At 44.1% G+C, this 23,684-nt stretch overlaps 1 protein-coding gene across 2 annotated transcripts; it reads left to right on the plus strand.

Moving 5' to 3' along the window:
- The first annotated feature begins 844 nt into the window (after positions 1-844).
- Positions 845-6,741, plus strand: LOC115140091 (S-adenosylmethionine synthase). Of its 2 annotated transcripts, XM_029678167.2 has the most exons (8): positions 851-1,376; positions 2,252-2,329; positions 2,540-2,775; positions 2,880-3,023; positions 3,251-3,469; positions 3,709-3,891; positions 4,014-4,147; positions 4,679-6,741. In XM_029678167.2, the coding sequence occupies exons 1-8, from the start codon at positions 1,283-1,285 to the stop codon at positions 4,779-4,781; spliced, it is 1,191 nt and encodes a 396-aa protein (XP_029534027.1). In that variant the 5' UTR covers positions 851-1,282; the 3' UTR covers positions 4,782-6,741. The 2 variants fall into 2 exon arrangements, with proteins under 2 accessions (XP_064873104.1, XP_029534027.1); XM_065017032.1 differs by lacking the exon at positions 4,679-6,741 and having other exon boundaries at positions 845-1,376; positions 4,014-4,151.
- Positions 6,742-23,684: the final 16,943 nt, after the last annotated feature.

Below are 23,684 nucleotides of genomic sequence, written 5' to 3' on the forward strand. Positions count from 1 at the left end.
ATTCGAAAGATTAGATGCCAAATAGAATGTCATAAATCTGCAGTTTAGTGTTCAAAGAAAAACTAAATGTGAAATTATAATGTGAAATCCCCATCATTGCTTAATGCAAATAAATGTACTGTGCACATTTTTTATTTAACTAGGCAAGTCAGTTTAAGAACAAATTATTATTTACAATGTCGGCATACACCGGTCAAAGCCGGACGACGTTGGGCCAATTGTGCGCCGCCCTATGGGACTCACAATCACGGCCGGTTGTGATATAACCTGGATTCGAACCAGGGAGTCTGTAGTGACCCCTCTAGCGCTGAGATGCAGTGCCTTAGACAGCTGTGCCACTCGGGAGCCTAAAACATCAAAATCATACATACTTTTACAGAATTTTGTAAATTATATACAACATTACAGCCTACAAAACAACTGTATTCCTTGCTTTACAGTTTGTTTTTTATACCCCCTGCTCCTGAACATTTCTCTTGGTGATTGGTTATTCAGCTTGTACCCTATAGCTATAGGCTGTACTAAAGACGGTTGACTTATTTTGCCATTAATTTATCGATGTGAAACTGCACATTCACCATTTATTCCACCAATACAGGCAATTTATGTAGCTACAGGAAAACTCGGTAGCAATATTGTGCCCTAATTAATGTAGTTTCCCTAAATTGGTGAAGCAATTCACCAAAACGTGCATATATGAATAAACGACGGCTGATGCAATCGAATCCTACAACGATGACTCGATTACACGAGAAGTAGAATGAGGAACCACTATACCCAAAACCTTTGCTGTCAGTAGAGCCACCTGGTCAGTGGTGGTTTTCGTCTCGAAGGGATACAGCTTTTGTCAAAAATTGACTTTCCGTAGCAGGTTTAGAATAACTTACGCAACAGCTTAGGATAATTAATGTAGCGGGTTGGGAGGAATAAGTTAAGGTTAGGAAATCGGTTAGGGTTAGCTAGAATGCACCAAAACAACTTTTGACGTCAATTCGACAAAAGCTATATACAATGGTTGGTTCCACCCCCACGTGTAATACTGTTTCGTCAGACGCTCCCTACACTGTAGGCTGGACAATTGAAAGAGTCAAAATTCACCCAAGCCAGTGACGTTTCTGAATTTGTGAATAAATACTCGAGCGCCACGAAGGAAAGATCGTGAATGCATGACATGAACTGATTGAGGAGAAGTTGCAGGAGGACACGATAAATTAATTAATAAAAGCCACATAATTTAGCTACCTACTACATTATTTTATTTGCCAAACGAAGAACACTAACAATGATGAACGGACAAATTAACGGTTTTCATAACTCCCTTATTGACGAGGACTGCTTCCTATTCACCTCGGAGTCGGTAGGAGAAGGACACCCTGGTAAGAACTAACTAGCTACAAATACACCCTATAATAAAAACGTATGACTGCTGTGTACTTATTTATTTAGATATAGGTAACAAACGTTAGCTTGCTAGCACACATGCAAGTCGGTGGTGCTTAGCCTAGATTGCTAGCTAACATGCTTAGCTAACTACCTGCAGATCAAACCATATTGCATAAAAGCCGCATGTGAGGCCCAACTGCATGCTTCTTGGTTTATTAGCCAGCTAACGTTAGCTACTTTGCTGAGCGTTGTTCACATGGCCTCTATTGGACAATAACATCCGTCCTAGGGATTGAGTCGCTTAAAAAACATGTATGTTCTCGAGTCGTCATAAGTATGCCTAATTCAATAACGCTTTTGCCCGGACCGAGCCATAATATATTTCGAAGATTCGGACTAGTTTGCGCGCGTGCTCTCGGGGAACGCGATCTATACTAGCGTTTGTTGCTACGTAAGGACCTCTACAGAGACTGTATTAATTGTTCCACCCTTGTCTCGACGGGTCATAGTTTAGCTTTAGACGTCCAAACAAATACGTTTTTATTTACACGTGAACCCGCGGAAATGGTGGCGGGTTTATCCCCACTGTACGGCTGCGAGTACAAGGTGTTCCCCGCTTCAGCCTCTCCCACCATCGCCATAATCCTGAGATATGGTACAATATGTGCATAACTGCAGTCCGTAGACCATTGCGTAGCCTGTCATACAATCGCGCCAAGCATAATCCAAACAGAAGAGCACAACAATAATTCCCATCAGTCATGCCGGACGATATACATGTTCTGTTCAAGCAACCAACGTTGTACAAAATGTCTGTAGACTTGTGAAGTAGTGGTGCCAACTCTAGTCTTCCCCTTTTTATATATAGATAAGATTTGCGACCAAATCAGTGATGCAGTGCTTGATGCCCATCTCAAACAGGATCCTGATGCCAAAGTTGCTTGTGGTAAGAAAAATGACCTTTGTATGATGTAACTTCTAGCTGCCCTGGAGTCAGCTGTGACCACAGCAGCTCATTAAACTCTTGATGCATCTTGTTAATGTGTAGTAGGTCTATATTATGGCAACATTCCCCTAAGTTTTTTCCAGATGAGTATTGATGATTTGTCCTCTGAAAGGATGTGGTTATGTAATCTTCCCCTTCCACCTTTCTCAGAGACTGTTGCTAAGACTGGGATGATCCTGCTGGCAGGTGAGGTGACATCGCGTGCTACAGTGGACTATCAGAAGGTTGTTCGTGACACCATCCGCCACATTGGATACGATGACTCCTCCAAAGGTTTTGACTATAAGACCTGCAATGTGCTGGTGGCCCTAGAGCAGCAATCTCCAGACATTGCCCAGGGTGTTCACATCGACCGCAATGAGGAGGACATAGGGGCAGGGGACCAGGTAAGTGTTGGGCTGCAGTAGCAGTGTTAGCTGTACATTTATCTGACTTATATTATATGCAGCTTTCCTTTCTGATGTAACAGTTCTATGTGTTCTATCCTCAGGGCCTGATGTTTGGTTATGCTACTGATGAGACTGAGGAGTGCATGCCCCTCACTATTATGCTCGCTCACAAGCTCAATGCTAAAATGGCTGAACTGCGTCGCAATGGCACCCTGCCCTGGCTCCGGCCTGACTCCAAGACCCAGGTAAGCTGCCAGTGTGTAATTGATAGGCGATTTACATTAGGTTAACTTGAGGAAGTGCCTGTAAAACTAGTTTGTCCTAGCTTATTTATCACGCATCAGATAAGTGAATAAGAAATGCAATATTGCACTATTCCAACCTAGTTTGTGGCCAGCAGTATCTCCAGCATTGAATTAGTTTTAATCCATGCCTGATGTTGTACCACCCTGCTGACATTCTCTCTGTGTAGGTGACCGTTCAGTACCGCCAGGACCGTGGCGCCATGCTGCCAGTGCGTGTCCACACCATCGTGGTCTCTGTGCAGCATGATGAGGACATCTGCCTGGATGAGATGCGCGATGCTCTGAAGGAGAAGGTCGTCAAGGCTGTGGTGCCCTGCATTTACCTGGATGATGACACCATCTATCACATGCAGCCCAGTGGACGCTTTGTCATCGGAGGCCCACAGGTGAGACTAAGGGGTGGAGGGGGGCTAAAGTAACTTTGATGGACGAGCTTGTTTAACTGATATATATATATATATATATATATATAATTATTTTTTACTACTGTTAGAATTATAGTACCAGTCCTAACTTACTACTCAAGGGTTTTTCTTTATTTTTGCAATTTGTAGAATAACTTTTGACTGGTACTGTGTGTCTTGGTAAAAGAATGAAAATGAACTATTCATCCTTTCCCTTGCAGGGTGACGCTGGCCTGACGGGCCGTAAGATCATTGTTGACACTTATGGAGGCTGGGGAGCCCATGGTGGAGGAGCCTTCTCAGGGAAGGACTACACTAAGGTGGACCGCTCTGCTGCCTATGCTGCCCGCTGGGTGGCCAAGTCTCTGGTTAAGGCAGAGCTGTGCAAGAGGGTCCTGGTTCAGGTGAGGGCAGGGCAGGGTTATATTGATACACCTCATGCATAGAAATCATAGGCGTGAAGGGGTGCCACAAAATCAACCCTAAAGTCTGCTGTATGTTTCTTCATCCATCTATGCTATATTAGGTTGCATATGCCATCGGAGTGGCACACCCCCTCTCAATCTCCATTTTCCACTATGGCACATCCCAGAAGAGTGAGAGGGAGCTGCTGGACATCGTCAAGAAGAACTTTGACCTTCGTCCTGGTGTCATTGTCAGGTAAAGTATATGCCTCTATCCGAATCTCCCTCATGTTGCTCACGCTTCCTGTCTTTCTGTTCTCAGGGCTTGTGATCAGTTTGCTGAATCTGATATTCTACCCCTTTCGCATCCAACCGGTCTTGCTTTCAATACCTGTACAGTATGTAATGTTAAAGCTTGGCGCATTGAGGTTGCTTCTGCTAGATGGCATGTTTAATTACCCAGCATGACTAAAGGTTTCCTGCTCATCCAATTGGAAGGTCATAGGGTTTCTCAGACCTTGTTAAAGTTCAATGCCATTTATAAATGAGATCAGTGTGCTTTCCATCTCCAAGCTGCAGTCCCTACACTGCTCAAGGATGAGTTGATTGGCAGGGTAAGTGTCAACGCTTCACTCACCCTTCTTTACAAGCTGGCCTAATGAACCCTTCTGATCATGGTTTTCTTGCTGTGGCTCAACACTCCCTATTGGCTGGTTTGAGGGTTAACTGTTGCTCTGAGGTCATTTCCTGTGACAGGCCTCTAAAATGAATCGATTGTGTATTCCAGGGAGCTGGAGCTGAAGAAGCCAATGTATCAGAGGACTGCTGCCTATGGCCACTTTGGCCGGGAATCCTTCCCATGGGAGGTGCCCAAAAAGCTCAAATACTAAACCTGTCAAGCTTTTTCCCCCAGGCCTGTTGGTGTATACTACAGAGAAGCCTGCATGGTCTTGGGGTGAAAGGCCCTTTAAACCCCCTTCCCTCTTAATGGCATATTAAAACCTGATCTACCCCTCCACCTTCCCTCAAAATGCACCCCAACCCCCCCCTAACTCTGCTCTTATCTGTACTGTCTTTTTGCTGTTAGTAGTATAAGCTCTAACGTTCTCAAATATTTCAGGAAAGTAATGTTAAGAGAATAAAAGGGTGTTAGCTAGCTGCCTGAATCACTGAAATGTGCTTCATTGTCCCCTTTGAGGAGGTCCTGAAGTACCCTGGTCTTCTACTGATGTCCCTCACACTACAACTCCTAGCCCCTGCCCAGCCTTAACCAAACTGCAGTATTTACACTTTCTTAGTATCTGGCTTTAGCTGTCCTTATACTTGATCAGTTTGGGAATATTTTATTACCGTTAAGTCGGACTTACCAAGGCTGCACATGTATCATGTTAATTTACTGGTGCTATGGATGTAAAGGACACCACTCGAAGCAAACAGTTTAGGGATGCAGTATTGATTGAGGATCCCCATTAGATACTCTTCCTGGGGTCCAAACAGTAATGCCCCTAATCTTCCTTTTAGTGTAGACTTTTTTTTTTTTTTTTTTAAGTCTGGTTTTGTGACCCCATAATCCTTCTCCCTCACCTTTCAAGCTTTGACTTCAATTATCCTTGTGGAGGATATAAAAAGGGCACGGTTTTAAGGGTCAGTGGTTGCTATTTTTCAAAAATGCTATGCATTGCATGCTGAGTAACAAACCCATTTTTATTGTCAAGTTCTTGAATAAGCAGAGTAAAGACTGATGGCCCTGCAGATGTCTGTGCTGTTTTCTGACGTAATACAGAAAAGTCAGAAGCTGCTATGTCACTGCGACAGTCTGTAGGGGTGTTTGATTATGTCACTGCGACAGTCTGTAGGGGTGTTTGATTATGTCACTGCGACAGTCTGTAGGGGTGTTTGATTATGTCACTGCGACAGTCTGTAGGGGTGTTTGATTATGTCACTGCGACAGTCTGTAGGGGTGTTTGATTTTATACTTGTGATCGTTTAAAATATTCTCATTGGATTGTCCTAATGTTTGAAGTTTCAATTTTAAACAACTCCTTCAAAAGTGATTTTAATTTCCTTCTGTTATTTACATTTGATATAAAATGGCTTAAGGTCAAGGCCCTCTTTCCTTGGGTATTGGTGGCAGTTGTAGCTACAAATAAACCACAATTTTTATCCTGAATGAGAGCTGTCTTTGCCACAATGGCATAGCTCTTACTACTGGCAAACAATATAAAATAAACCTTTTTTTAATATTTATTTTTTCTCTGAAACTTGCCATGGCTTCAGAAGGCAGCTTAAAAGTTTTTTAATCACATTTTGACTTGACTGAATGCCATTACTAAGTTACTATTTTTCAGTCTTTCTCTCGTGGTTCCAAAGTGTCATACAGAAAAGCTTTGTCTGCTTCCACAGGGAACTGTCACTGGCTGATGTGATGAGTTGCTATTTTGACCACAGATTATTTTGGGTGTGATTGTATTAACCGTACAAGTCTACTGTTTGCCTAACTCCCCCACCTTATCCTTACATGAAGAGATGGCAAAGTTTGGCTGGTGTTGTACAGAGAAACCAGCCTTGTTTACAAGCTGTCTCTTGTATGGATGGGGTTTCCCCTTGGAGCTTTGGTTTTGTTTCCTGTTACCACTCGAAGACTAGTCTGCTGGCTACTGTGAGTAAGAGTGCCTTTTCTATTTCCTCCCCAATCCCTGTATTGAACCCATTTTTTTCCCCCCTCCTGTTCTCTATCAACATGCATCTGACATCCTGAGGAACAGGGAGCTTGTCTCAATTCTGTCTTGAGGTTGGCTACTGATTCCTCATGTCAAATAAATGAAATAAATGGCTACTTTCCTTCATGAAGCATGTTTCTGGTGTCTTATTTTTTTTACTGTATTTGAAAAGGTTATTTGCTTTTAATTAAATGTCTAGCTAGGTCTTTGTGCACAATTGTCTGACCAGTGCTACCACAGTCATAAGTAGCTAATGGTGTCAATCGTGGGTGGTGGTGTAATATAAAGTAACACATTGTAATTTGCCATAATCCCATGTTTCTGGGTATTTAAGCCATGGGGAACACCTGCTTTTCTATAACTGATTACGCAGCACAGAGCTGTGCTGAAATACCATCTGGACACTACTGCGCTTTTATGTAATGGTAGTATCTTGCCTTAGTGATTCCACCCAAGTCCTTGACCGTTTTATGGGGGCTGTGTAAGGGTGCTGCCCCAATAGTGACTTGTTAGGATGACTAATCAAGAAAAATGAGAAATGACATCCTGTATAGTGTACCAGCTTGACTTTCTCAACACTTGCATGTGGGTAGTGGACACTGTTGGTGATTTACCTACTTAAAATATGACCCACCCAATGTTTTTCTCCATGAGTATCTTTCATACTTACAAATGGATTAATCCAGGATCGAGTTGAAGGGCAAACAATCGTCAAGATAAGAGCTTCTCTTGCGGTCTTTACTGTTAACCAATCACCTCACAGAATGTGCGCACACCTCCTTGGACCACTGACAGAAATAATTCCTTCGTGCAGGGTGTACAGTAAGGTTACCAAGACAATGACTTGTTTTACCTTCAGGTGTGTAGCAACAAAGTAAACATGTACATAATGTAAATTTAATTATGCAGTGATTACATTGTCCTAAAACATTTAATTACTATAATGACAAACCAATGTAATGACCTAAAATCACTCATGGCAAGCTTTATTAAGTGTCACACACTTTAACACTTTGTATTTACATGCCACAACTATGGTTGCAAAGGGCAGGTTTATTACTGGAATGTTTACCAGCAAACTACCAGATGTATCTTTTCAAGGACTGTATGTATTCTCACAAGACATCTAGTGTCCCTTTAGGTTATTAGGATTTTTATTTTTATACCTTGAGACATGCATTGTGTCTGTGTGCCATTGAGGGTGACTGGGCAAGACAAAATGAAGTGCCTTTGAACAGTGTGGTAGTAGGCGTCAGGCCCACCGGTTTGCGTGTCAAGAACTGCAATGCTACTGCGTTTTTCACGCTCAACAGTTTCTCGTATCAAGAATGGTCCACCACCCAAAGAACATCCAGCCAACTTGACACATGTGGGAAGCATTGGAGTCAACATGGGCTGCATCCCTGTGTAAAGCTTTTGAGTCCATGCCCTGACGAATTGAGGCTGAGGGCGCAACTCAATATTAGGAAGGTGCTCCTGTTTGGTATACTCAGTTTAAGAAATTAATATGATTGTTAAAAAATACAATGACAAAGCTGTAAAATGTTTTCCTGAATATAATCCAATTTAGTGGGTACTGTTGGTGTTTGAGGGTTTCAGCGTGAAATATCCTTCATTTTGAAATGCGTTGTGAAAAACGTATGCACTTCTGTTCTGACAGAGTGGAGACATGTCAACCCCCCCTCAGGTGGAACCATTCCTGACAAATAGAGGGCAGATACAGTATGTGTGTGAACAACAGGCACAACTCTGATATAAAAATGAGGGGTGTTCTATGGCTAAGTTATTTTACATTAATCGACCTCATGAATATGCATGGCCTGTCTTGTATTTCAATGGGGACAACTCCAATATAGTGTTTTCTCAAAGTTGCTGGGATGTCATGTGCATCATACTTACTGTATATCAGTACACTCATAACCTAAGCATTATGGGACCATGAAATAATGTCCCATGAACGTCTTAAAAACATCCCTGGGACAAACCAGGAACTAGACCAAACCTCCAGGGAACCATGACACAATGTCCTAACCACTTTAGGTGACCATTTCGTGATGTTTTAGGGAAGTCCTAAAGATTCATTTTTGTTTTCAGGGTTATATTTATAAAATAAACATTGCATTGAAATTTTTGTATTTTGCTAAAAGATTTGATGCACACACACACATTTAGACAGACAGACTCACTGACTGACTGGGGTTGTGGGTGTGTATTGGGGGTCGATTGTGTAATTTGAAAGTCTTGATATTACTGCTAAAGTCAGGTTTAGAGCTATGATTTAGGAATGGGGTTTGGTGTGTAGTCCGCTACTATAGTGAAGCATGATACTTGATATGCATGAAAATACAGTGAATATTAAATTGGTTAAAGTTCTTACACTATTCATGTTATTTCGTTATGCGTTAATTTGACATTATTGGCAATTTATTACATTAAATGCATTATAAAATTAGCAGCTATTACATTATTGGCATTTTATTACATCATCGGTTGCTATAAAAAGGTACAAACTGCAAATCCCTGCTTTCCATTATTAAAGAGGCAGAGGCAGTCAGTAAAGGTTGAGATATAGTTTATTGAGGTCTGAAGACAGCACTGTCCTTTGAGGGTACAAAGCTACCATTTCTTAGGAGGTGGTCTTTAATGTAAAATATACCGTCTTACATTTACATTTAAGTCATTTAGCAGACGCTCTTATCCAGAGCGACTTACAAATTGGTGCATTCACCTTATGACATCCAGTGGAACAGTAGTGCATCTAAATCTTTTAGGGGGGGGGGGGGGGGTGTGAGAGGGATTACTTTATCCTATCCTATCCTAGGTATTCCTTAAAGAGGTGGGGTTTCAGGTGTCTCCGGAAGGTGGTGATTGACTCCGCTGTCCTGGCGTCGTGAGGGAGTTTGTTCCACCATTGGGGGGCCAGAGCAGCGAACAGTTTTGACTGGGCTGAGCGGGAACTGTACTTCCTCAGTGGTAGGGAGGCGAGCAGGCCAGAGGTGGATGAACGCAGTGCCCTTGTTTGGGTGTAGGGCCTGATCAGAGCCTGGAGGTACTGAGGTGCCGTTCCCCTCACAGCTCCGTAGGCAAGCACCATGGTCTTGTAGCGGATGCGAGCTTCAACTGGAAGCCAGTGGAGAGAGCGGAGGAGCGGGGTGACGTGAGAGAACTTGGGAAGGTTGAACACCAGACGGGCTGCGGCGTTCTGGATGAGTTGGAGGGGTTTAATGGCACAGGCAGGGAGCCCAGCCAACAGCGAGTTGCAGTAATCCAGACGGGAGATGACAAGTGCCTGGATTAGGACCTGCGCCGCTTCCTGTGTGAGGCAGGGTCGTACTCTGCGGATGTTGTAGAGCATGAACCTACAGGAACGGGCCACCGCCTTGATGTTAGTTGAGAACGACAGGGTGTTGTCCAGGATCACGCCAAGGTTCTTAGCGCTCTGGGAGGAGGACACAATGGAGTTGTCAACCGTGATGGCGAGATCATGGAACGGGCAGTCCTTCCCCGGGAGGAAGAGCAGCTCCGTCTTGCCGAGGTTCAGCTTGAGGTGGTGATCCGTCATCCACACTGATATGTCTGCCAGACATGCGATTCGCCACCTGGTCATCAGAAGGGGGAAAGGAGAAGATTAATTGTGTGTCGTCTGCATAGCAATGATAGGAGAGACCATGTGAGGTTATGACAGAGCCAAGTGACTTGGTGTATAGCGAGAATAGGAGAGGGCCTAGAACAGAGCCCTGGGGGACACCAGTGGTGAGAGCACGTGGTGTGGAGACGGATTCTCGCCACGCCACCTGGTAGGAGCGACCTGTCAGGTAGGACGCAATCCAAGCGTGGGCCGCGCCGGAGATGCCCAACTCGGAGAGGGTGGAGAGGAGGATCTGATGGTTCACAGTATCGAAGGCAGCCGATAGGTCTAGAAGGATGAGAGCAGAGGAGAGAGTTAGCTTTAGCAGTGCGGAGCGCCTCCGTGATACAGAGAAGAGCAGTCTCAGTTGAATGACTAGTCTTGAAACCTGACTGATTTGGATCAAGAAGGTCATTCTGAGAGAGATAGCGGGAGAGCTGGCCAAGGACGGCACGTTCAAGAGTTTTGGAGAGAAAAGAAAGAAGGGATACTGGTCTGTAGTTGTTGACATCGGAGGGATCGAGTGTAGGTTTTTTCAGAAGGGGTGCAACTCTCGCTCTCGAAGACGGAAGGGACGTAGCCAGCGGTCAGGGATGAGTTGATGAGCGAGGTGAGGTAAGGGAGAAGGTCTCCGGAAATGGTCTGGAGAAGAGAGGAGGGGATAGGGTCAAGCGGGCAGGTTGTTGGGCGGCCGGCCGTCACAAGACGCGAGATTTCATCTGGAGAGAGAGGGGAGAAAGAGGTCAGAGCACAGGGTAGGGCAGTGTGAGCAGAACCAGCGGTGTCGTTTGACTTAGCAAACGAGGATCGGATGTCGCCTCTCTGCAGAGAGGGAGGGGGGGGGGGGATTCAGGAGGGAGGAGAAGGTTGCAAAGAGCTTCCTAGGGTTAGAGGCAGATGCTTGGAATTTAGAGTGGTAGAAAGTGGCTTTAGCAGCAGAGAGAGAAGAGGAAAATGTAGAGAGGAGGGAGTGAAAGGATGTCAGGTCCGCAGGGAGGCGAGTTTTCCTCCATTTCCGCTCGGCTGCCCGGAGCCCTGTCTTAGCCCAGTATTATTCCACTTCCTGATTTAGAAATAAACCCCCACCTTTCTCCGTACGGATTGTTCTATCTGTAATTCATAGAGTAATCTGCTTCCCAAAAAGTACAACTGCTTCGTTCTGTAGTATTCAGAGCATGATCGGTAATATTAACACTTTCTCAGGCAGACCATTTACATCAGCAGTCAAATCCTGTTCAGTTCGTTACTCAGAATCCAAATAAAAGCTGTAACTAGCTGTTCTAAATGAGTAATCTTTTGCGCTGGCTCCCTTCTAATAACTTGGGTGGTCATCGGACGCTCTGGTACATTGTGACACATTTTGTCTGGCTGCCTTTTTGATCTAATTAATATTTCATAGTCTGCTCAACCCAGAGTCTGCGCCATCTCGAAGGGGATTGGGGATCAACATTGTGCTATGTTAGCCTGGGCACCATTTTGTTTCTGGCTTTTCGCCATCTTGGCAAGGCAACAAAACAGCATTGTTGAACAGTTGAGTAGCCTAGCCTATAGGCCAGGGGTCTCCAACCCTGTTCCTGGAGAGCTACCCTCCTGTAAGTTCTCTCTCTAACCCGAGTTGTAAATAACATGGTTCAGTTTATCAACCACCTAATTATTAGAATCAGTTGTGCTAGATTAAGGTTGTAGTGAAAACCTACAGGGCGGAATCTCTCCAGGAACAGGGTTGGAGAGCCCTGCTAGAGTGGTGTATGTACAGCTTGTACATTCATTTGTCAAACTTAGTTTGTTTTGTGTCATGGTCTTGTGCCAGAGTTGCCTCCCTAAAGAGATTAGCAAACCTACAAGCAAATCTAAACAAGCATGGCAGCTACTGTGTGTGTGTGGAGGTTTGTAGCCTTGATAGTGGCTCAGATGACGTCTGCTTTAGGACGCCTAAAGCCTTCAAACTCAACTCTGGACCTTGAAGCCAGTTCCACTGCATGTTTTCACTGTTTCCCACTGATCAGGGACTGATTTAGACCTGGGACACAATGTGTGTGCAATTGATTATCAGGTAAAACAGCAGGCTCCAGATCTCGTAGGGTAAGAGTTGAATACCCCTGCCCTAAAGGAAATCTCACTCACCCTTCCTCTTTCTGGACAAAAATATCTAGGTGACACTTGACTCCCCTACGGATCAGCGTTCACTCGGCTTACTTGCTCCCAGAGATCGAGGTAAAAGAGCAATACGAAGAGTGACGTGTATTCATGGATGCCAAGGGAAGCCAGGCTTCCTCCAATAATTGACCAAGAAAAAAATATGAAATCATTTCTTTCATCTCGGTGTTTCATAATTTTCCTTCAATTAGTAAGAGGCTGAATGCATCTCACCGGAGAAAGCATCCGAGTGAGTGAAACAGCGCCACTGTCTCTGTATGTGTAGGCCATCGTTCTGATGCTGTCTGGTGGAAAAGAGTATGACATTGTTGCCGCCCATAGCAACAAAATAGCGCCCGAAGAAATGGCAGCAGTTTTACGGGCGCCCAACCAATTGTACTATTATGTGGGGGGGTTTTCACATTATTTGTAACTTATTTTGTACATAATGTTTCTGCAACTGTATTTTATGGCAAAAAAGAGATTCTGGATATCAGGACAGCGATCACTCACCTTGGATTAGACAAAGATTTTTTCTTCAACAAGCAAGACGCACAGGACATTCTCCAAACATCCGACAGGGCCAACATCCCTGTTATTTGCAAGAGAAAGCAACGCAGGTACAAAGGACAAAGAGCCGGATGTCTGGTCAGGACCCGGAAAAGGCAAGTGGGAAAGCTGCCTTTACTGTCAATACTACTCGCCAACGTGCAATCATTGTACAATAAACTAGATGAGGTACGATCACGAATATCCTACCAACGGGACATCAAAAACTGTAATATCCTATGTTTCACAGAACCGTGGCTGAATGACGACATGGATATTCCGCTAGCGGGATTTACGCTGCACCGGCAAGATAGAACAGCACACATTAATGTGCACACAGTAAGATAAGGGGGGATGGTCTGTGCATATTTGTAAATAACAGCTGGTGCACAAAATCTGAGGAAGTCTCTAGATTTTGCTCACCTGAAGTAGAGTATATTGTGATAAACTGCAGGCCACACTACTTGCCTAGAGAGTTTTAAGTTATACTTTTCGTGGCTGTTTATTTACCACCACAGACAGATGCTGGCACTAAGACCGCACTCAGTCAGCTGTATAAGGAAATAAGCAACAGGAAATCACTCACCCAGAGGCGGTGCTCCTAGTGGCCGGAGACTTTAATGCAGGGAAACTTAAATAAGTTCTACCAAATTTCCATCAACATGTTAAATGTGTAACCAGAGGGAAACAATTCTAGATCACCTGTACTCCACACACAGAGACGCGTACAAAGCTCTCCCTCTATTTGGCAAATCCGACCACAACTCTATCCTCCTGATTCCGGCTTACAAGCAAAAATTAAAGCAGGAAGCACAAGTGACTCGGTCTATAAAAAAAAGTGGTCAGATGAAGCAGATGCTAAACTACAGAACTGTTTTGCTATCACACACTGGAACATTTTCTGGGATTCTTCCGATGGCATTGAGGAGTACACCACATCAGTCACTGGCTTCATCAATAAGTGCATCGAGGACGTCGCCCCCACAGTGACATACCCCAACCCCGTACGTACATACCCCAACCAGAAGCCATGGATTACAGGCAACATTCGCACTGAGCTAAAGGGTAGAGCCGCCGCTTTCAAGATGCAGGACTCTAACCCGGAAGCTTACAAGAAATCGTGCTATGCCCTGCGACGAACCATCACACAGGCAAAGCGTCAATACAGGGCTAAGATTAAATCATACTACACCGGCTCTGATGCTCGCCTTATGTGGCAGGGCTCGCAAACTATTACAGACTACAAAGGGAAGCACGGCCGCGAGCTGCCCAGTGACACAAGCCTACCAGATGAGCGAAATCACTTCTATGCTTGCTTCGAGGTAAGCAACACTGAGGCATGCATGAGAGCATGAGCTGTTCCGGATGACTGTGTGATCACGCTCTCCGTAGCCGACGTGAGTAAGACCTTTAAACAGGTCAACATACACAAGGCTGCGGGGCCAGAAGGATTACCAGGATGTGTGCTCCGGGCATGTGCTGACCACCTGGCAGGTGTCTTCACTGACATTTTTAACATGTCCCTGATTGAGTCTGTAATACCAACATGTTCTAAGCAAACCACCATAGTCCCTGTGCCCAACAAAATGACTACAGACCCGTAGCACTCACGTCCATAGCCACAAAGTGCTTTGAAAGGTTGGTAATGGCTCACATCAACACCATTATCCCAGAAATCCTAGACCCACCCTATTTTGCATATCGCCCAAACAGATCAACAGATGATGCAATCTCTATTGCACTCCACACTGCCCTTTCCCACCTGGACAAAAGGAACACCATGTGAGAATGCTATACTTTGACTACAGCTCAGTGTTCAACACCATAGTACCCTCAACGCTCATCACTAAGCTAAGGATCCTGGGACTAAACACCTGCCTCTGCAACTGGATCCTGGACTTCCTGATGGGCCGCCCCCAGGTGGTGAGGGTAGGTAGCAACACATCTGCCACGTTGATCCTCAACTGGAGCTCCTCAGGGGTGTGTGCTCAGTCCCCTTCTGTACTCCCTGTTCACCGACGACTGCATGGCCAGGCACAACGCCAACACCATCATTAAGATTGCAGATGACACAACAGTGGTAGGCCTGATCACTGACAACGATGAGACAGCCTATAGGGAGGAGGTCAGAGACCTGGCCAGGTGGTGCCAGAATAACAACCTATCAGTCAACGTAACCAAGACTAAGGAGATTATTGTGGACAACAGGAAAACCGAGCACGCCCACATTCTCATCGACGGGTTGAGTGCTTTAAGTTCCTCAGTGTCCACAACAACAAACTGTCATGGTCCAAACACAAAGACAGTCGTGAAGAGGGCATGACAAAGCCTATTCCACCTCAGGAAACTAAAAAGATTTGGCATGGGCCCTGAGATCCTCAAAAGGTTCTACAGCTGCAACATCGAGAACATCCTGACTGGTTGCATCACTGCCTGGTACGGCAATTGCTCGGCCTCTGGCCGCAAGACACTACAGAGGGTAGTGCGTATGGCCCAGTACATCACTGGGGCTAAGCTGTCTGCCATCCAGGACCTCTACACCAGGCAGTGTCAGAGGAAGGCCCTAAAAATGATCAAAGACCTCAGCCACCCCAGTCATAGACTGCTCTCTCTACTACCGCATGGCAAGTGGTACTGGAGTGCCAAGTCTAGGACAAAAAGGCTTCTCAACAGTTTGTACCCCCAAGCCATAAGACTCGGACTATTTGCATTGTGTGCCTCCGCCCAACCCCTCTTTTTACGCTGCTGCTACTCTCCGTTTATCATACATGCATAGTCACTTTAACTATACATTCATGTACATACTACCTTAATTGGGCCAACCAACCAGTGCTCCCGCACATTGGCTAACCCGAGCTATCTGCATCGTATCCCACCCACCACCCCCTCTTTTACGCTACTGCTACTCCCTGTTCATCATATATGCATAGTCACTTTAACCATATCTACATGTACATGCTACCTCAAATCAGCCTGACTAAACGGTGTCTGTATGTAGCCTCACTACTGTATATAGCCTGTCTTTTTACTGTTGTTTTAATTCTTCGCCTACCCATTGTTCACCTAATACATTTTTTGCACTATTGGTTAGAGCCTGTAAGTAAGCATTTCACTGTAAGGTCTACTACACCGGTTGTATTCGGCGTAAGTGACAAATTAACTTTGATTTGAATGCAAGGGAAGCCACTGAGCATTTGGCCTCCCTTGAAAATTATAAAATAATAGCTAATCAGCATTGAGCTAAAGTGAGTGAGCTCAACTGTGAATGGTCCTGGTTTGGATTTGGCGTCACTCCTATCAAATCTCATCGAAAGCATAAGTCATTGACAGAAACAACTCGTTGCGTTGTTGTCCTCCGGTTGCTATCTAGCTAGCTAAAATTGCCCCTTTCCTAAATTAGCCATGGATGGAGATAGGGATTTGGACTTGTGGTTATACTTAATTCTCTGTACTGGCCAATCATTATAACGGTGATTCTGATCCAACCATTTTTTCATACATTGTGCCCCTGACCTATGAGGATGGAAGTTCAATATGTAGCTAGATGTAGAAGGCTAATGTTAACTAGCTAACATTGCCCATGAAAGGAAGTTAGGCTAGCTAGCAAGCATTTTAGCCAGGTAGCATAACAACAAAAAATAAGTGTGTACTCTATGACAGAGTGACAGACCGTTTCGTTTACATGAAAGAGAAGAGGATTGCAATGGCATTTCTCCAGAAGTAGGATGTGTCAACATGTTTTTTCTACTTGCACACACAGAAATCAGAACCATGGACAGCCACATCATATTTAGCTTACGTTGATTGGACTAAATTGTTTTTGGTATCTTTTTGTTGTCACAATTAGACTTATCATAGGTGATTTGATGTTAAAATGTTGAAGTTGAAATGGTGCTGGAATAGTGGTGGCAGCTCCTTCTGTTTTCTTTGCGACTTGCGGTAACTCTCCGTGGTTGTAAATCAATAGTTGTTTAGTGGTCGGAAAACATTAACTTGATGGACCATGCTGTAGTGTTTTGTCACATGCAATATGCTTTGTGGACTTCACCAGACAGAGGTTGCTCTCCGGTTTTGTGATGAAACAATGGTGTGGTTGAATTTATTCTGCCTCTGTCTTCTCATTGTCTCGGCCTTTAGGCCTATATATATATATATATATATCACAGTCGCCAGGCATATGAACTAACAGGTTATAGAGCAAACAACGCAATTATCACAACACATAGGTTGTAATATGGCTTTTCTGACTTCCCCAGTGATTTTACCCAGGCAACGTTACTGAATATACAAAAGGGGTATTTAATGTGGTTGTCTCTTGTGTGTGTGTTTGCACATGGCAAGCATTTGTAAATTCACAGAACAGTACACAGTTAGTCACTCACCCTTTACTGTGGCAAAATTGGTTTGACATCGGATAGCCTCTCTCTGGCTCTAGTTAGGGATTGTCAATGAATTACAGAAAGTACTAAGAGGGCTGGGAAAGCAATTATTTTAGATGGAAGCTAGGGATCAGGCTGGGAGATGCTACTTTTTCACCCTACAAAGATGACATATCTGATAATGTTGCATCATACTGTCACACTAACCCTGCAGCGCCACACTCCTAACCTTGGCCAAAGAGCCAACTGGCCTGATCATGACCTTCTCACCATGACACTGCCCTTGCCCCCCCAATGTTCATTCTTGAAATCCATAGAGACTCAAAGGACTTTAGCCACCAACCCTTCATATCAAAGTCTGTGAGCTAAGAATGTACCAGAATGTAAAATAACAATTTCCATAGGTTTCCTGATACATCCTCTACACAGCATTGTTTAGTCTCATCTCTAAGGCTCTATAAACCTGTCACACACATGTACTATCCTTTCACCTCTTTGTTTACTTTCAGTTGTTGTCATGTCACCAGAGTTCCTTAGTCTGTCCCTTAACTGTCTAACTCCTAGAGAAAACACTTCCCAAGGTGACACATTTACCTACAGTATAGTTTTATAACAATTCACCCCTTCAAGAGAAGGCCAACAACTGTGGAATTGTTCTGGCACAAAGGTGGTTCAGGCTTGATTGAAACACTCTTCCACTAACCCTTTCAGGTATGACTGAAACTCCATTCATATTTGTTGGTCACATATACACTACATGACCAAAAGTATCTAGACACCGGCATGTCGAACATCTCCTTCCAAAATTATGGATATTAATATGGTGTAGGTCCCCCCTTTGCTGCTATAACAGCCTCCACTTTCTGGGAAGACTTTCCACTAGATGTTGGAACTGCGGGGACTTGCTTCCATTCAGCCACAAGATAATTAGTGAGGTCGGGCACTGATGTTGGGTGATTAGGCCTGGCTCACAGAGGTGTTTGATGGGGTTGAGGTCAGGGCTCTGTGCAGAATGGTCAAGTTCTTCTACACCGATCTTGACAAACCATTTCTGTATGGATCTCGCTTTGTGCATGGGGGCATTGTCATGCTGAAACAGGAAAGGGCCTTCCTCAAACTGTTGCCACAAAGTTGGAAGCACAGGATCGTCTAGAATGTCATTGTATGCTGTAGCGTTAAGATATCCCTTCACTGGAACTAAGGGGCCTAGCCCGAACCATGAAAAAAAACAACCGAGACCATTATTCCTCATCCACCAAATTTTACATTTGGCACTATGCATTTGGACAGTCACTGTGCTCCTGGCATCTGCCAAACCCAGATTCATCCGTCGGACTGCCAGATGGTGAAGTGTGATTCAACATTCCAGAGAACACGTATCCACTGCTCCAGTCCAATGGCGGCGAGTCCAATGGCGGCGAGCTTTTCACCACTCCAGCTGACGCTTGGGATTGTGCATGGTGATCTTAGGTTTGTGATCTTAGGCTGCTCGGCCATGGAAATCCATTTCATGAAGTTCCCGATGAACAGTTATTGTGCTGACGTTGCTTCCAGAGGCAGTTTGGAACTCAGTAGGGAGTGTTGCAATCGATGACAGAGGATTTTTAAGCGCTTCAGCACTCGGCAGTCCCGTTCTGTGAGCCTGTGTGGCCTACCACTTTGTGGCTGAGTCGTTGTTGCTCCTAGACTTTTCCACTTCACAATAACAGCACTTACAGTTGACCAGGGTAGCTGTAGCAGGGCAGACATTTGGACTGACTTATTGGAACATCCTATGACGGTGCCACGTTGAAAGTCACTGAGCTCTTCAATAAGGCCATTCGATTGCCAATGTTAGTCTATGGAGATTGCATGGCTGTGTGCTCGATTTTATACACCTGTCAGCAACGGGTTTGGTTGAAATAGCCAAATCCACTAATTTGAAGGAGTGTCCACATACTTCTGTACATATAGTGTAGGTGTTTTTTGTGTCTCTTATCTTGTGGGAGGTATTGTATACCTAATAGTGAACATGTCCATTGTGGATTAAGGCTGTCATAGTGCAAACCCCAGCAATCTAACAAAGAGTGTGAGTTAAAAATAGAAGTTTGAGTAAGCCAAGTACTAAGTACTTACCAAGTAAGTACTTGGGTAGTGTGAGTGGACAGCAGCTGTGGAGTGTAGTCAATTTGTGGCAGACAGTTTGGACACTGGTCACATGAGTAACTTGAGAATAGAAGCTATTCATGGTCCCTGGTTAGTACAGTGTAACTGTAGTAATGTACTACCTCATGATCCGTAAAATGTGCTTGGGCAGACCTAGAGGTTCCTGGAGTTGACATTGAGTCATTAAAAGGGAGAGAGATGAGTTATTAAAGGCCATTGAATGTCAACGTTTTATTTGGTGTCATGGGGAAGCAGTAAGTAACAGTGATGATGCGGACAGATTGTTATTATAATGTAATTCTATGAGGTTGATGCTCACTTTGCCAGAGGACAGATTCCAAGAGTTCTGCAGAAGCAACAGAAAAAAATATTTAAAAAAGACTACCCCCCCCAAAAAAAGAAATTTAAACTTTTTTAAACGGCCTATGTGCCATCGTTATGAGTATGAAACATTTATTCGTGTCAAAATTGACTGCAAAGTGTAAACATGATAATTTTGGTCATAAAGTCAGTCTTGTCCAAAACTGAGATTTGCAAGATGATTGAAAAAAAAAAAATGGTATGGCACAGAATGAAGGGTGCCGTAACAGTTCTCCTTGAGTTGGGTTTATTTCAATCCTGCCCACAGCTAGCAGCACCCAAGTAATCATCCATTCAGAGCACAGCTGCACATGACCCATCGTTATGACCATGGTCAATTTGGTTTGACATTCAATATCCCTATGGGGCTAGTTAGGGACCATCAGTAAATTACACAATATTTTTAAATGTCAATAGCTCCAAATGTCAGTGACTTAAAAACCGCCAAACAACTATATATTTTTGAAATTCTTACACAAATATTGAAAGCATTTAATGAGCCAACTAAAAGATGTGCAATATGAAAATATTGTCCCATTTACATTGAGGTTTCGGTATGTAGAGAAATCTCATTGGTGTGTCCCCCAAATGGCACCCTAGCCCCTATATAGTGCACTACTTTTGACAAGTTCCCATAGCGCTCTACAAATGCAGTCGGAAAGTAAATCGGACCACTTCCCTTTTTCCACATTTTTTTATGTTACAGCCTTATTCTAAAATTGATTTAAAAAGCATTTTCCTCATCAATCTACACACAATAGACCAAGTGAAAACAGGTTTTTAGAAATGTTTGCAAATGTAAACATATACCTTATTTACATATGTATTCAGACCCTTTGCTATGAGATTCGATATTGAGCTCAGGTGCATCCTGTTTCCATTGATCATCATTGAGCTGTTTCTACAATTGAGTTCACCTGTGGTAAATTCAGTTGATTGGAAATTATATAGACAGGTGTGTGCCTTTCCAAATAAGGTCCCACAGTTGACGGTGCATGTCAGAGCAGAAACCAAGCCATTAGGTCGAAGGATTTGTCCGTAGAGCGCCGAGACAGGATTGTGTCGAGGCACAGATCTGGGGAAGGATACCAAAACATTTGTGCACTATTGAAGGTCCCCAAGAACATAGTGGCCTCCATTCTTCTTAAATGGAAGAAGTTTGGAACCACCAAGACTCTTCCTAGAGCTGGCTGCCTGGCCAAACTGAGCAAGGGAGGAGACCAAGAATCCAGTGGTCACTGACAGAGCTTCAGAGTTCCTCTGTGGAGATGGGAGAACCTTCCAGAAGGACAACCATCTCTGCAGCATTCGACCAAATCAGGCCTGTATGGTAGAGTGGCCAGACGAAAGACACTCCTCAGTAAAAGGCACATGACAGCCCTCTTGGAGTTAACCAAAAGGCACCTAAAGAACTCCCAGATCATGAGAAACAACATTCTCTGGTCAGATGAAACCAAGATTGAACTCTTTGGTTTGAATGCCAAGTGTCACACCTGGAGGAAACCTGGCACCATCCTTACGGTGAAGCATGGTGGCAGCAGTATCATGCTGTGGGGATGTTTTTCAGCGGCAGGAACTGGGAGACTAGTCAGGATCGAGGGAAAGATGAAAGGAGCAGGTTACAGAGAGATCCTTGAGGGAAATCTGCTCAGGACCTAAGACCAGGGCGAAGGTTCACCTTCTAACCAACAGAACAACAACCCTAAGCACACAGCCAAGACAACGCAGGAGTGGCTTCGGGACAAGTCTCTGAATGTCCTTGAGTGGCCCAGCTAGAGCCCGGACTTAAACCCAATCTAACATCTCTGGAGAGACCTGAAAATAGTTGTGCAGTGACACTCCCCATCCAACCTGACAGAGCTTGAGAGGATCTGCAAAGAATGGGAGAAACTCCCCAAATACAGGTGTGCCAACTTGTAGCGTTCGAGGCTGTAATCACTGCCAAAGGGGCTTCAACAAATACTGAGTAAAGCGTCTGAATACTTATGTAAATGTAATATTTCAAATTCTAAAAACCTGTTTTTGATTTTTTATTATTGTTTTTTTCCTCCTCAATTTAAACAATTTTAGAAAAAGGCAGAATGTGACCAACGTAACAGAATGTGGAAAAAGTGAAGGGGTCTGAATACCCTGTATGATTGTGACCGAGGAGTAAAGCCTACAAGTCTGTCTGGATGACAATCATTTAAATCTGTCTCCACTACCATTTAAAGCCCATAGGTTTGTGCTCCCAGGGCAACTTTTTCAGCTACAAAAATTGCAATTGATAATGCAATGCAGTTACTTACTGTATGTGAACCATCAAACCATAATTCATTTTTACAACATATTTGAACGTAATATCTAATCTAAGAGAAACTTTTGATATCTTTGCAATCTCTGATCTCATCCAGTATTTTTAAATAATGGAGTTACACTATTGTTTTATTTATACAATTCGGTCATTGCTGGAGGAGTATTGTCTAACCAGTCATGGAGTCTTGTCTTAACATGTGAACCTTTGATATAACACCTGCATTTCTGACATTGGTTGAACTGCTTTTCACAGTTTTGTAATATGCTAATTGAACAACGATGACTTACAAAACCAGTCAAAGATGAGGAAGGAATGGGAGTCACATAATCCTCAGTTATTGCACAATGTTCAGATGTCTGCTCTGCTTTCTAAATCAGACTTGCAACAAAGAGTTGGTTAATTAATTAATTCAGGAAACCCTGTGCAGGCCAACAAACTAAAACAATTCATGGTGACAAATGAATGGAACACTTTTGCCATTTACACCCAAGCATTAAAAGTACGCACAGATGAATATACCACCATTGTCCGACCATCAGACACCAGAGTCTGCACTGTGGCGAAATTGTGGTGTAGATATTGGGGGATACCATTTCTGCATTTCTACAGTTTGACATGACTTATGCCTCTCGAGGTGTGTTTTGAAAACACAGCATAAGGATAAGTGGAAGCCTCCCAATCTAAACATTTTTGTTATTTAGGAAAACATTTTGTGTGGGGGGGGAGACAGCTAACTTCCTGCATTTCAACACATTTTGCCATTGGGGCAGAGGGGAAATTGTGCAGTTTCATAATGCCATGCTACACATTTTGTCATGCGTCAGAGAACATTTTGCAGTTTTAAAGCAAATATCCTTCGATTTTAAACATTTTGCCATAGGACAGAGATAAAAATGCACTGTTAAATAGTCCACACTGCCAGGTTTCTGACGTCCTCTCTATAGGCTGTCTCATTGTTGTCAGTGATCAGGCCTACCACCATTGTGTCGGTTGCAAACTTAATGGTGTTGGAGTCGTGCTTGGCCACGCAGTCGTGGGTGAACAGGGAGTACAGGAGGGGACTAAGCACGCATCCAAGGGGCCCCGTATTGAGGATAAGCGTGGCAGATGTGTTGTTGCCTACCCTTACCACCTAGGGGCAGCCCATCAGGAAGTCCAGGATCCAGTTGCAGGTGTTTAGTCCCAGGGTCATACGCTTAGTGCTGAGCTTTGAGGGCACTATGGTGTTGAACACTGAGCTGTAGTCAATGAATAGCATTCTCATATGGTGTTCCTTTTGTACAGGTGAGAAAGGGCAGTGCAATAAAGATTGCGCAATCTGTGAATCTGTTGGGGCGGTAAGCAGATTGGAGTGAGTCTAGGGTTTCTGAGATGGTGTTGATGTGAGCCATCACCAGCCTTTCAAAGAACTTCATGGCTACAGACATGAGTGTTACGAGTCGGTAGTCATTTAGGCAGGTTACCTTGCCGTTCTTGGGCACAGGGACTATGGTGGTCTGCTTGAAACATGTAGGTATTACACTCACATCAGCTACGGAGAGCCTGATCACACATTCATCCAGAACAGCTGGTGCTCTCAT

The sequence above is a fragment of the Oncorhynchus nerka genome, unplaced genomic scaffold, assembly GCF_034236695.1.
Source record: "Oncorhynchus nerka isolate Pitt River unplaced genomic scaffold, Oner_Uvic_2.0 unplaced_scaffold_1___fragment_2___debris, whole genome shotgun sequence".
Lineage (NCBI taxonomy): Eukaryota > Metazoa > Chordata > Actinopteri > Salmoniformes > Salmonidae > Oncorhynchus > Oncorhynchus nerka.

Excerpts from the sequence above, each read along its gene's own strand:
- LOC115140091 (XM_029678167.2), top strand. The coding sequence starts at position 1,283 with ATGATGAACGGACAAATTAACGGTTTTCATAACTCCCTTATTGACGAG. Across the intron at positions 1,377-2,251 it reads GGTAGGAGAAGGACACCCTG|ATAAGATTTGCGACCAAATC; the intron begins GTAAGAACTAAC and ends TTTTATATATAG. Across the intron at positions 3,024-3,250 it reads GGCCTGACTCCAAGACCCAG|GTGACCGTTCAGTACCGCCA; the intron begins GTAAGCTGCCAG and ends CTCTCTGTGTAG.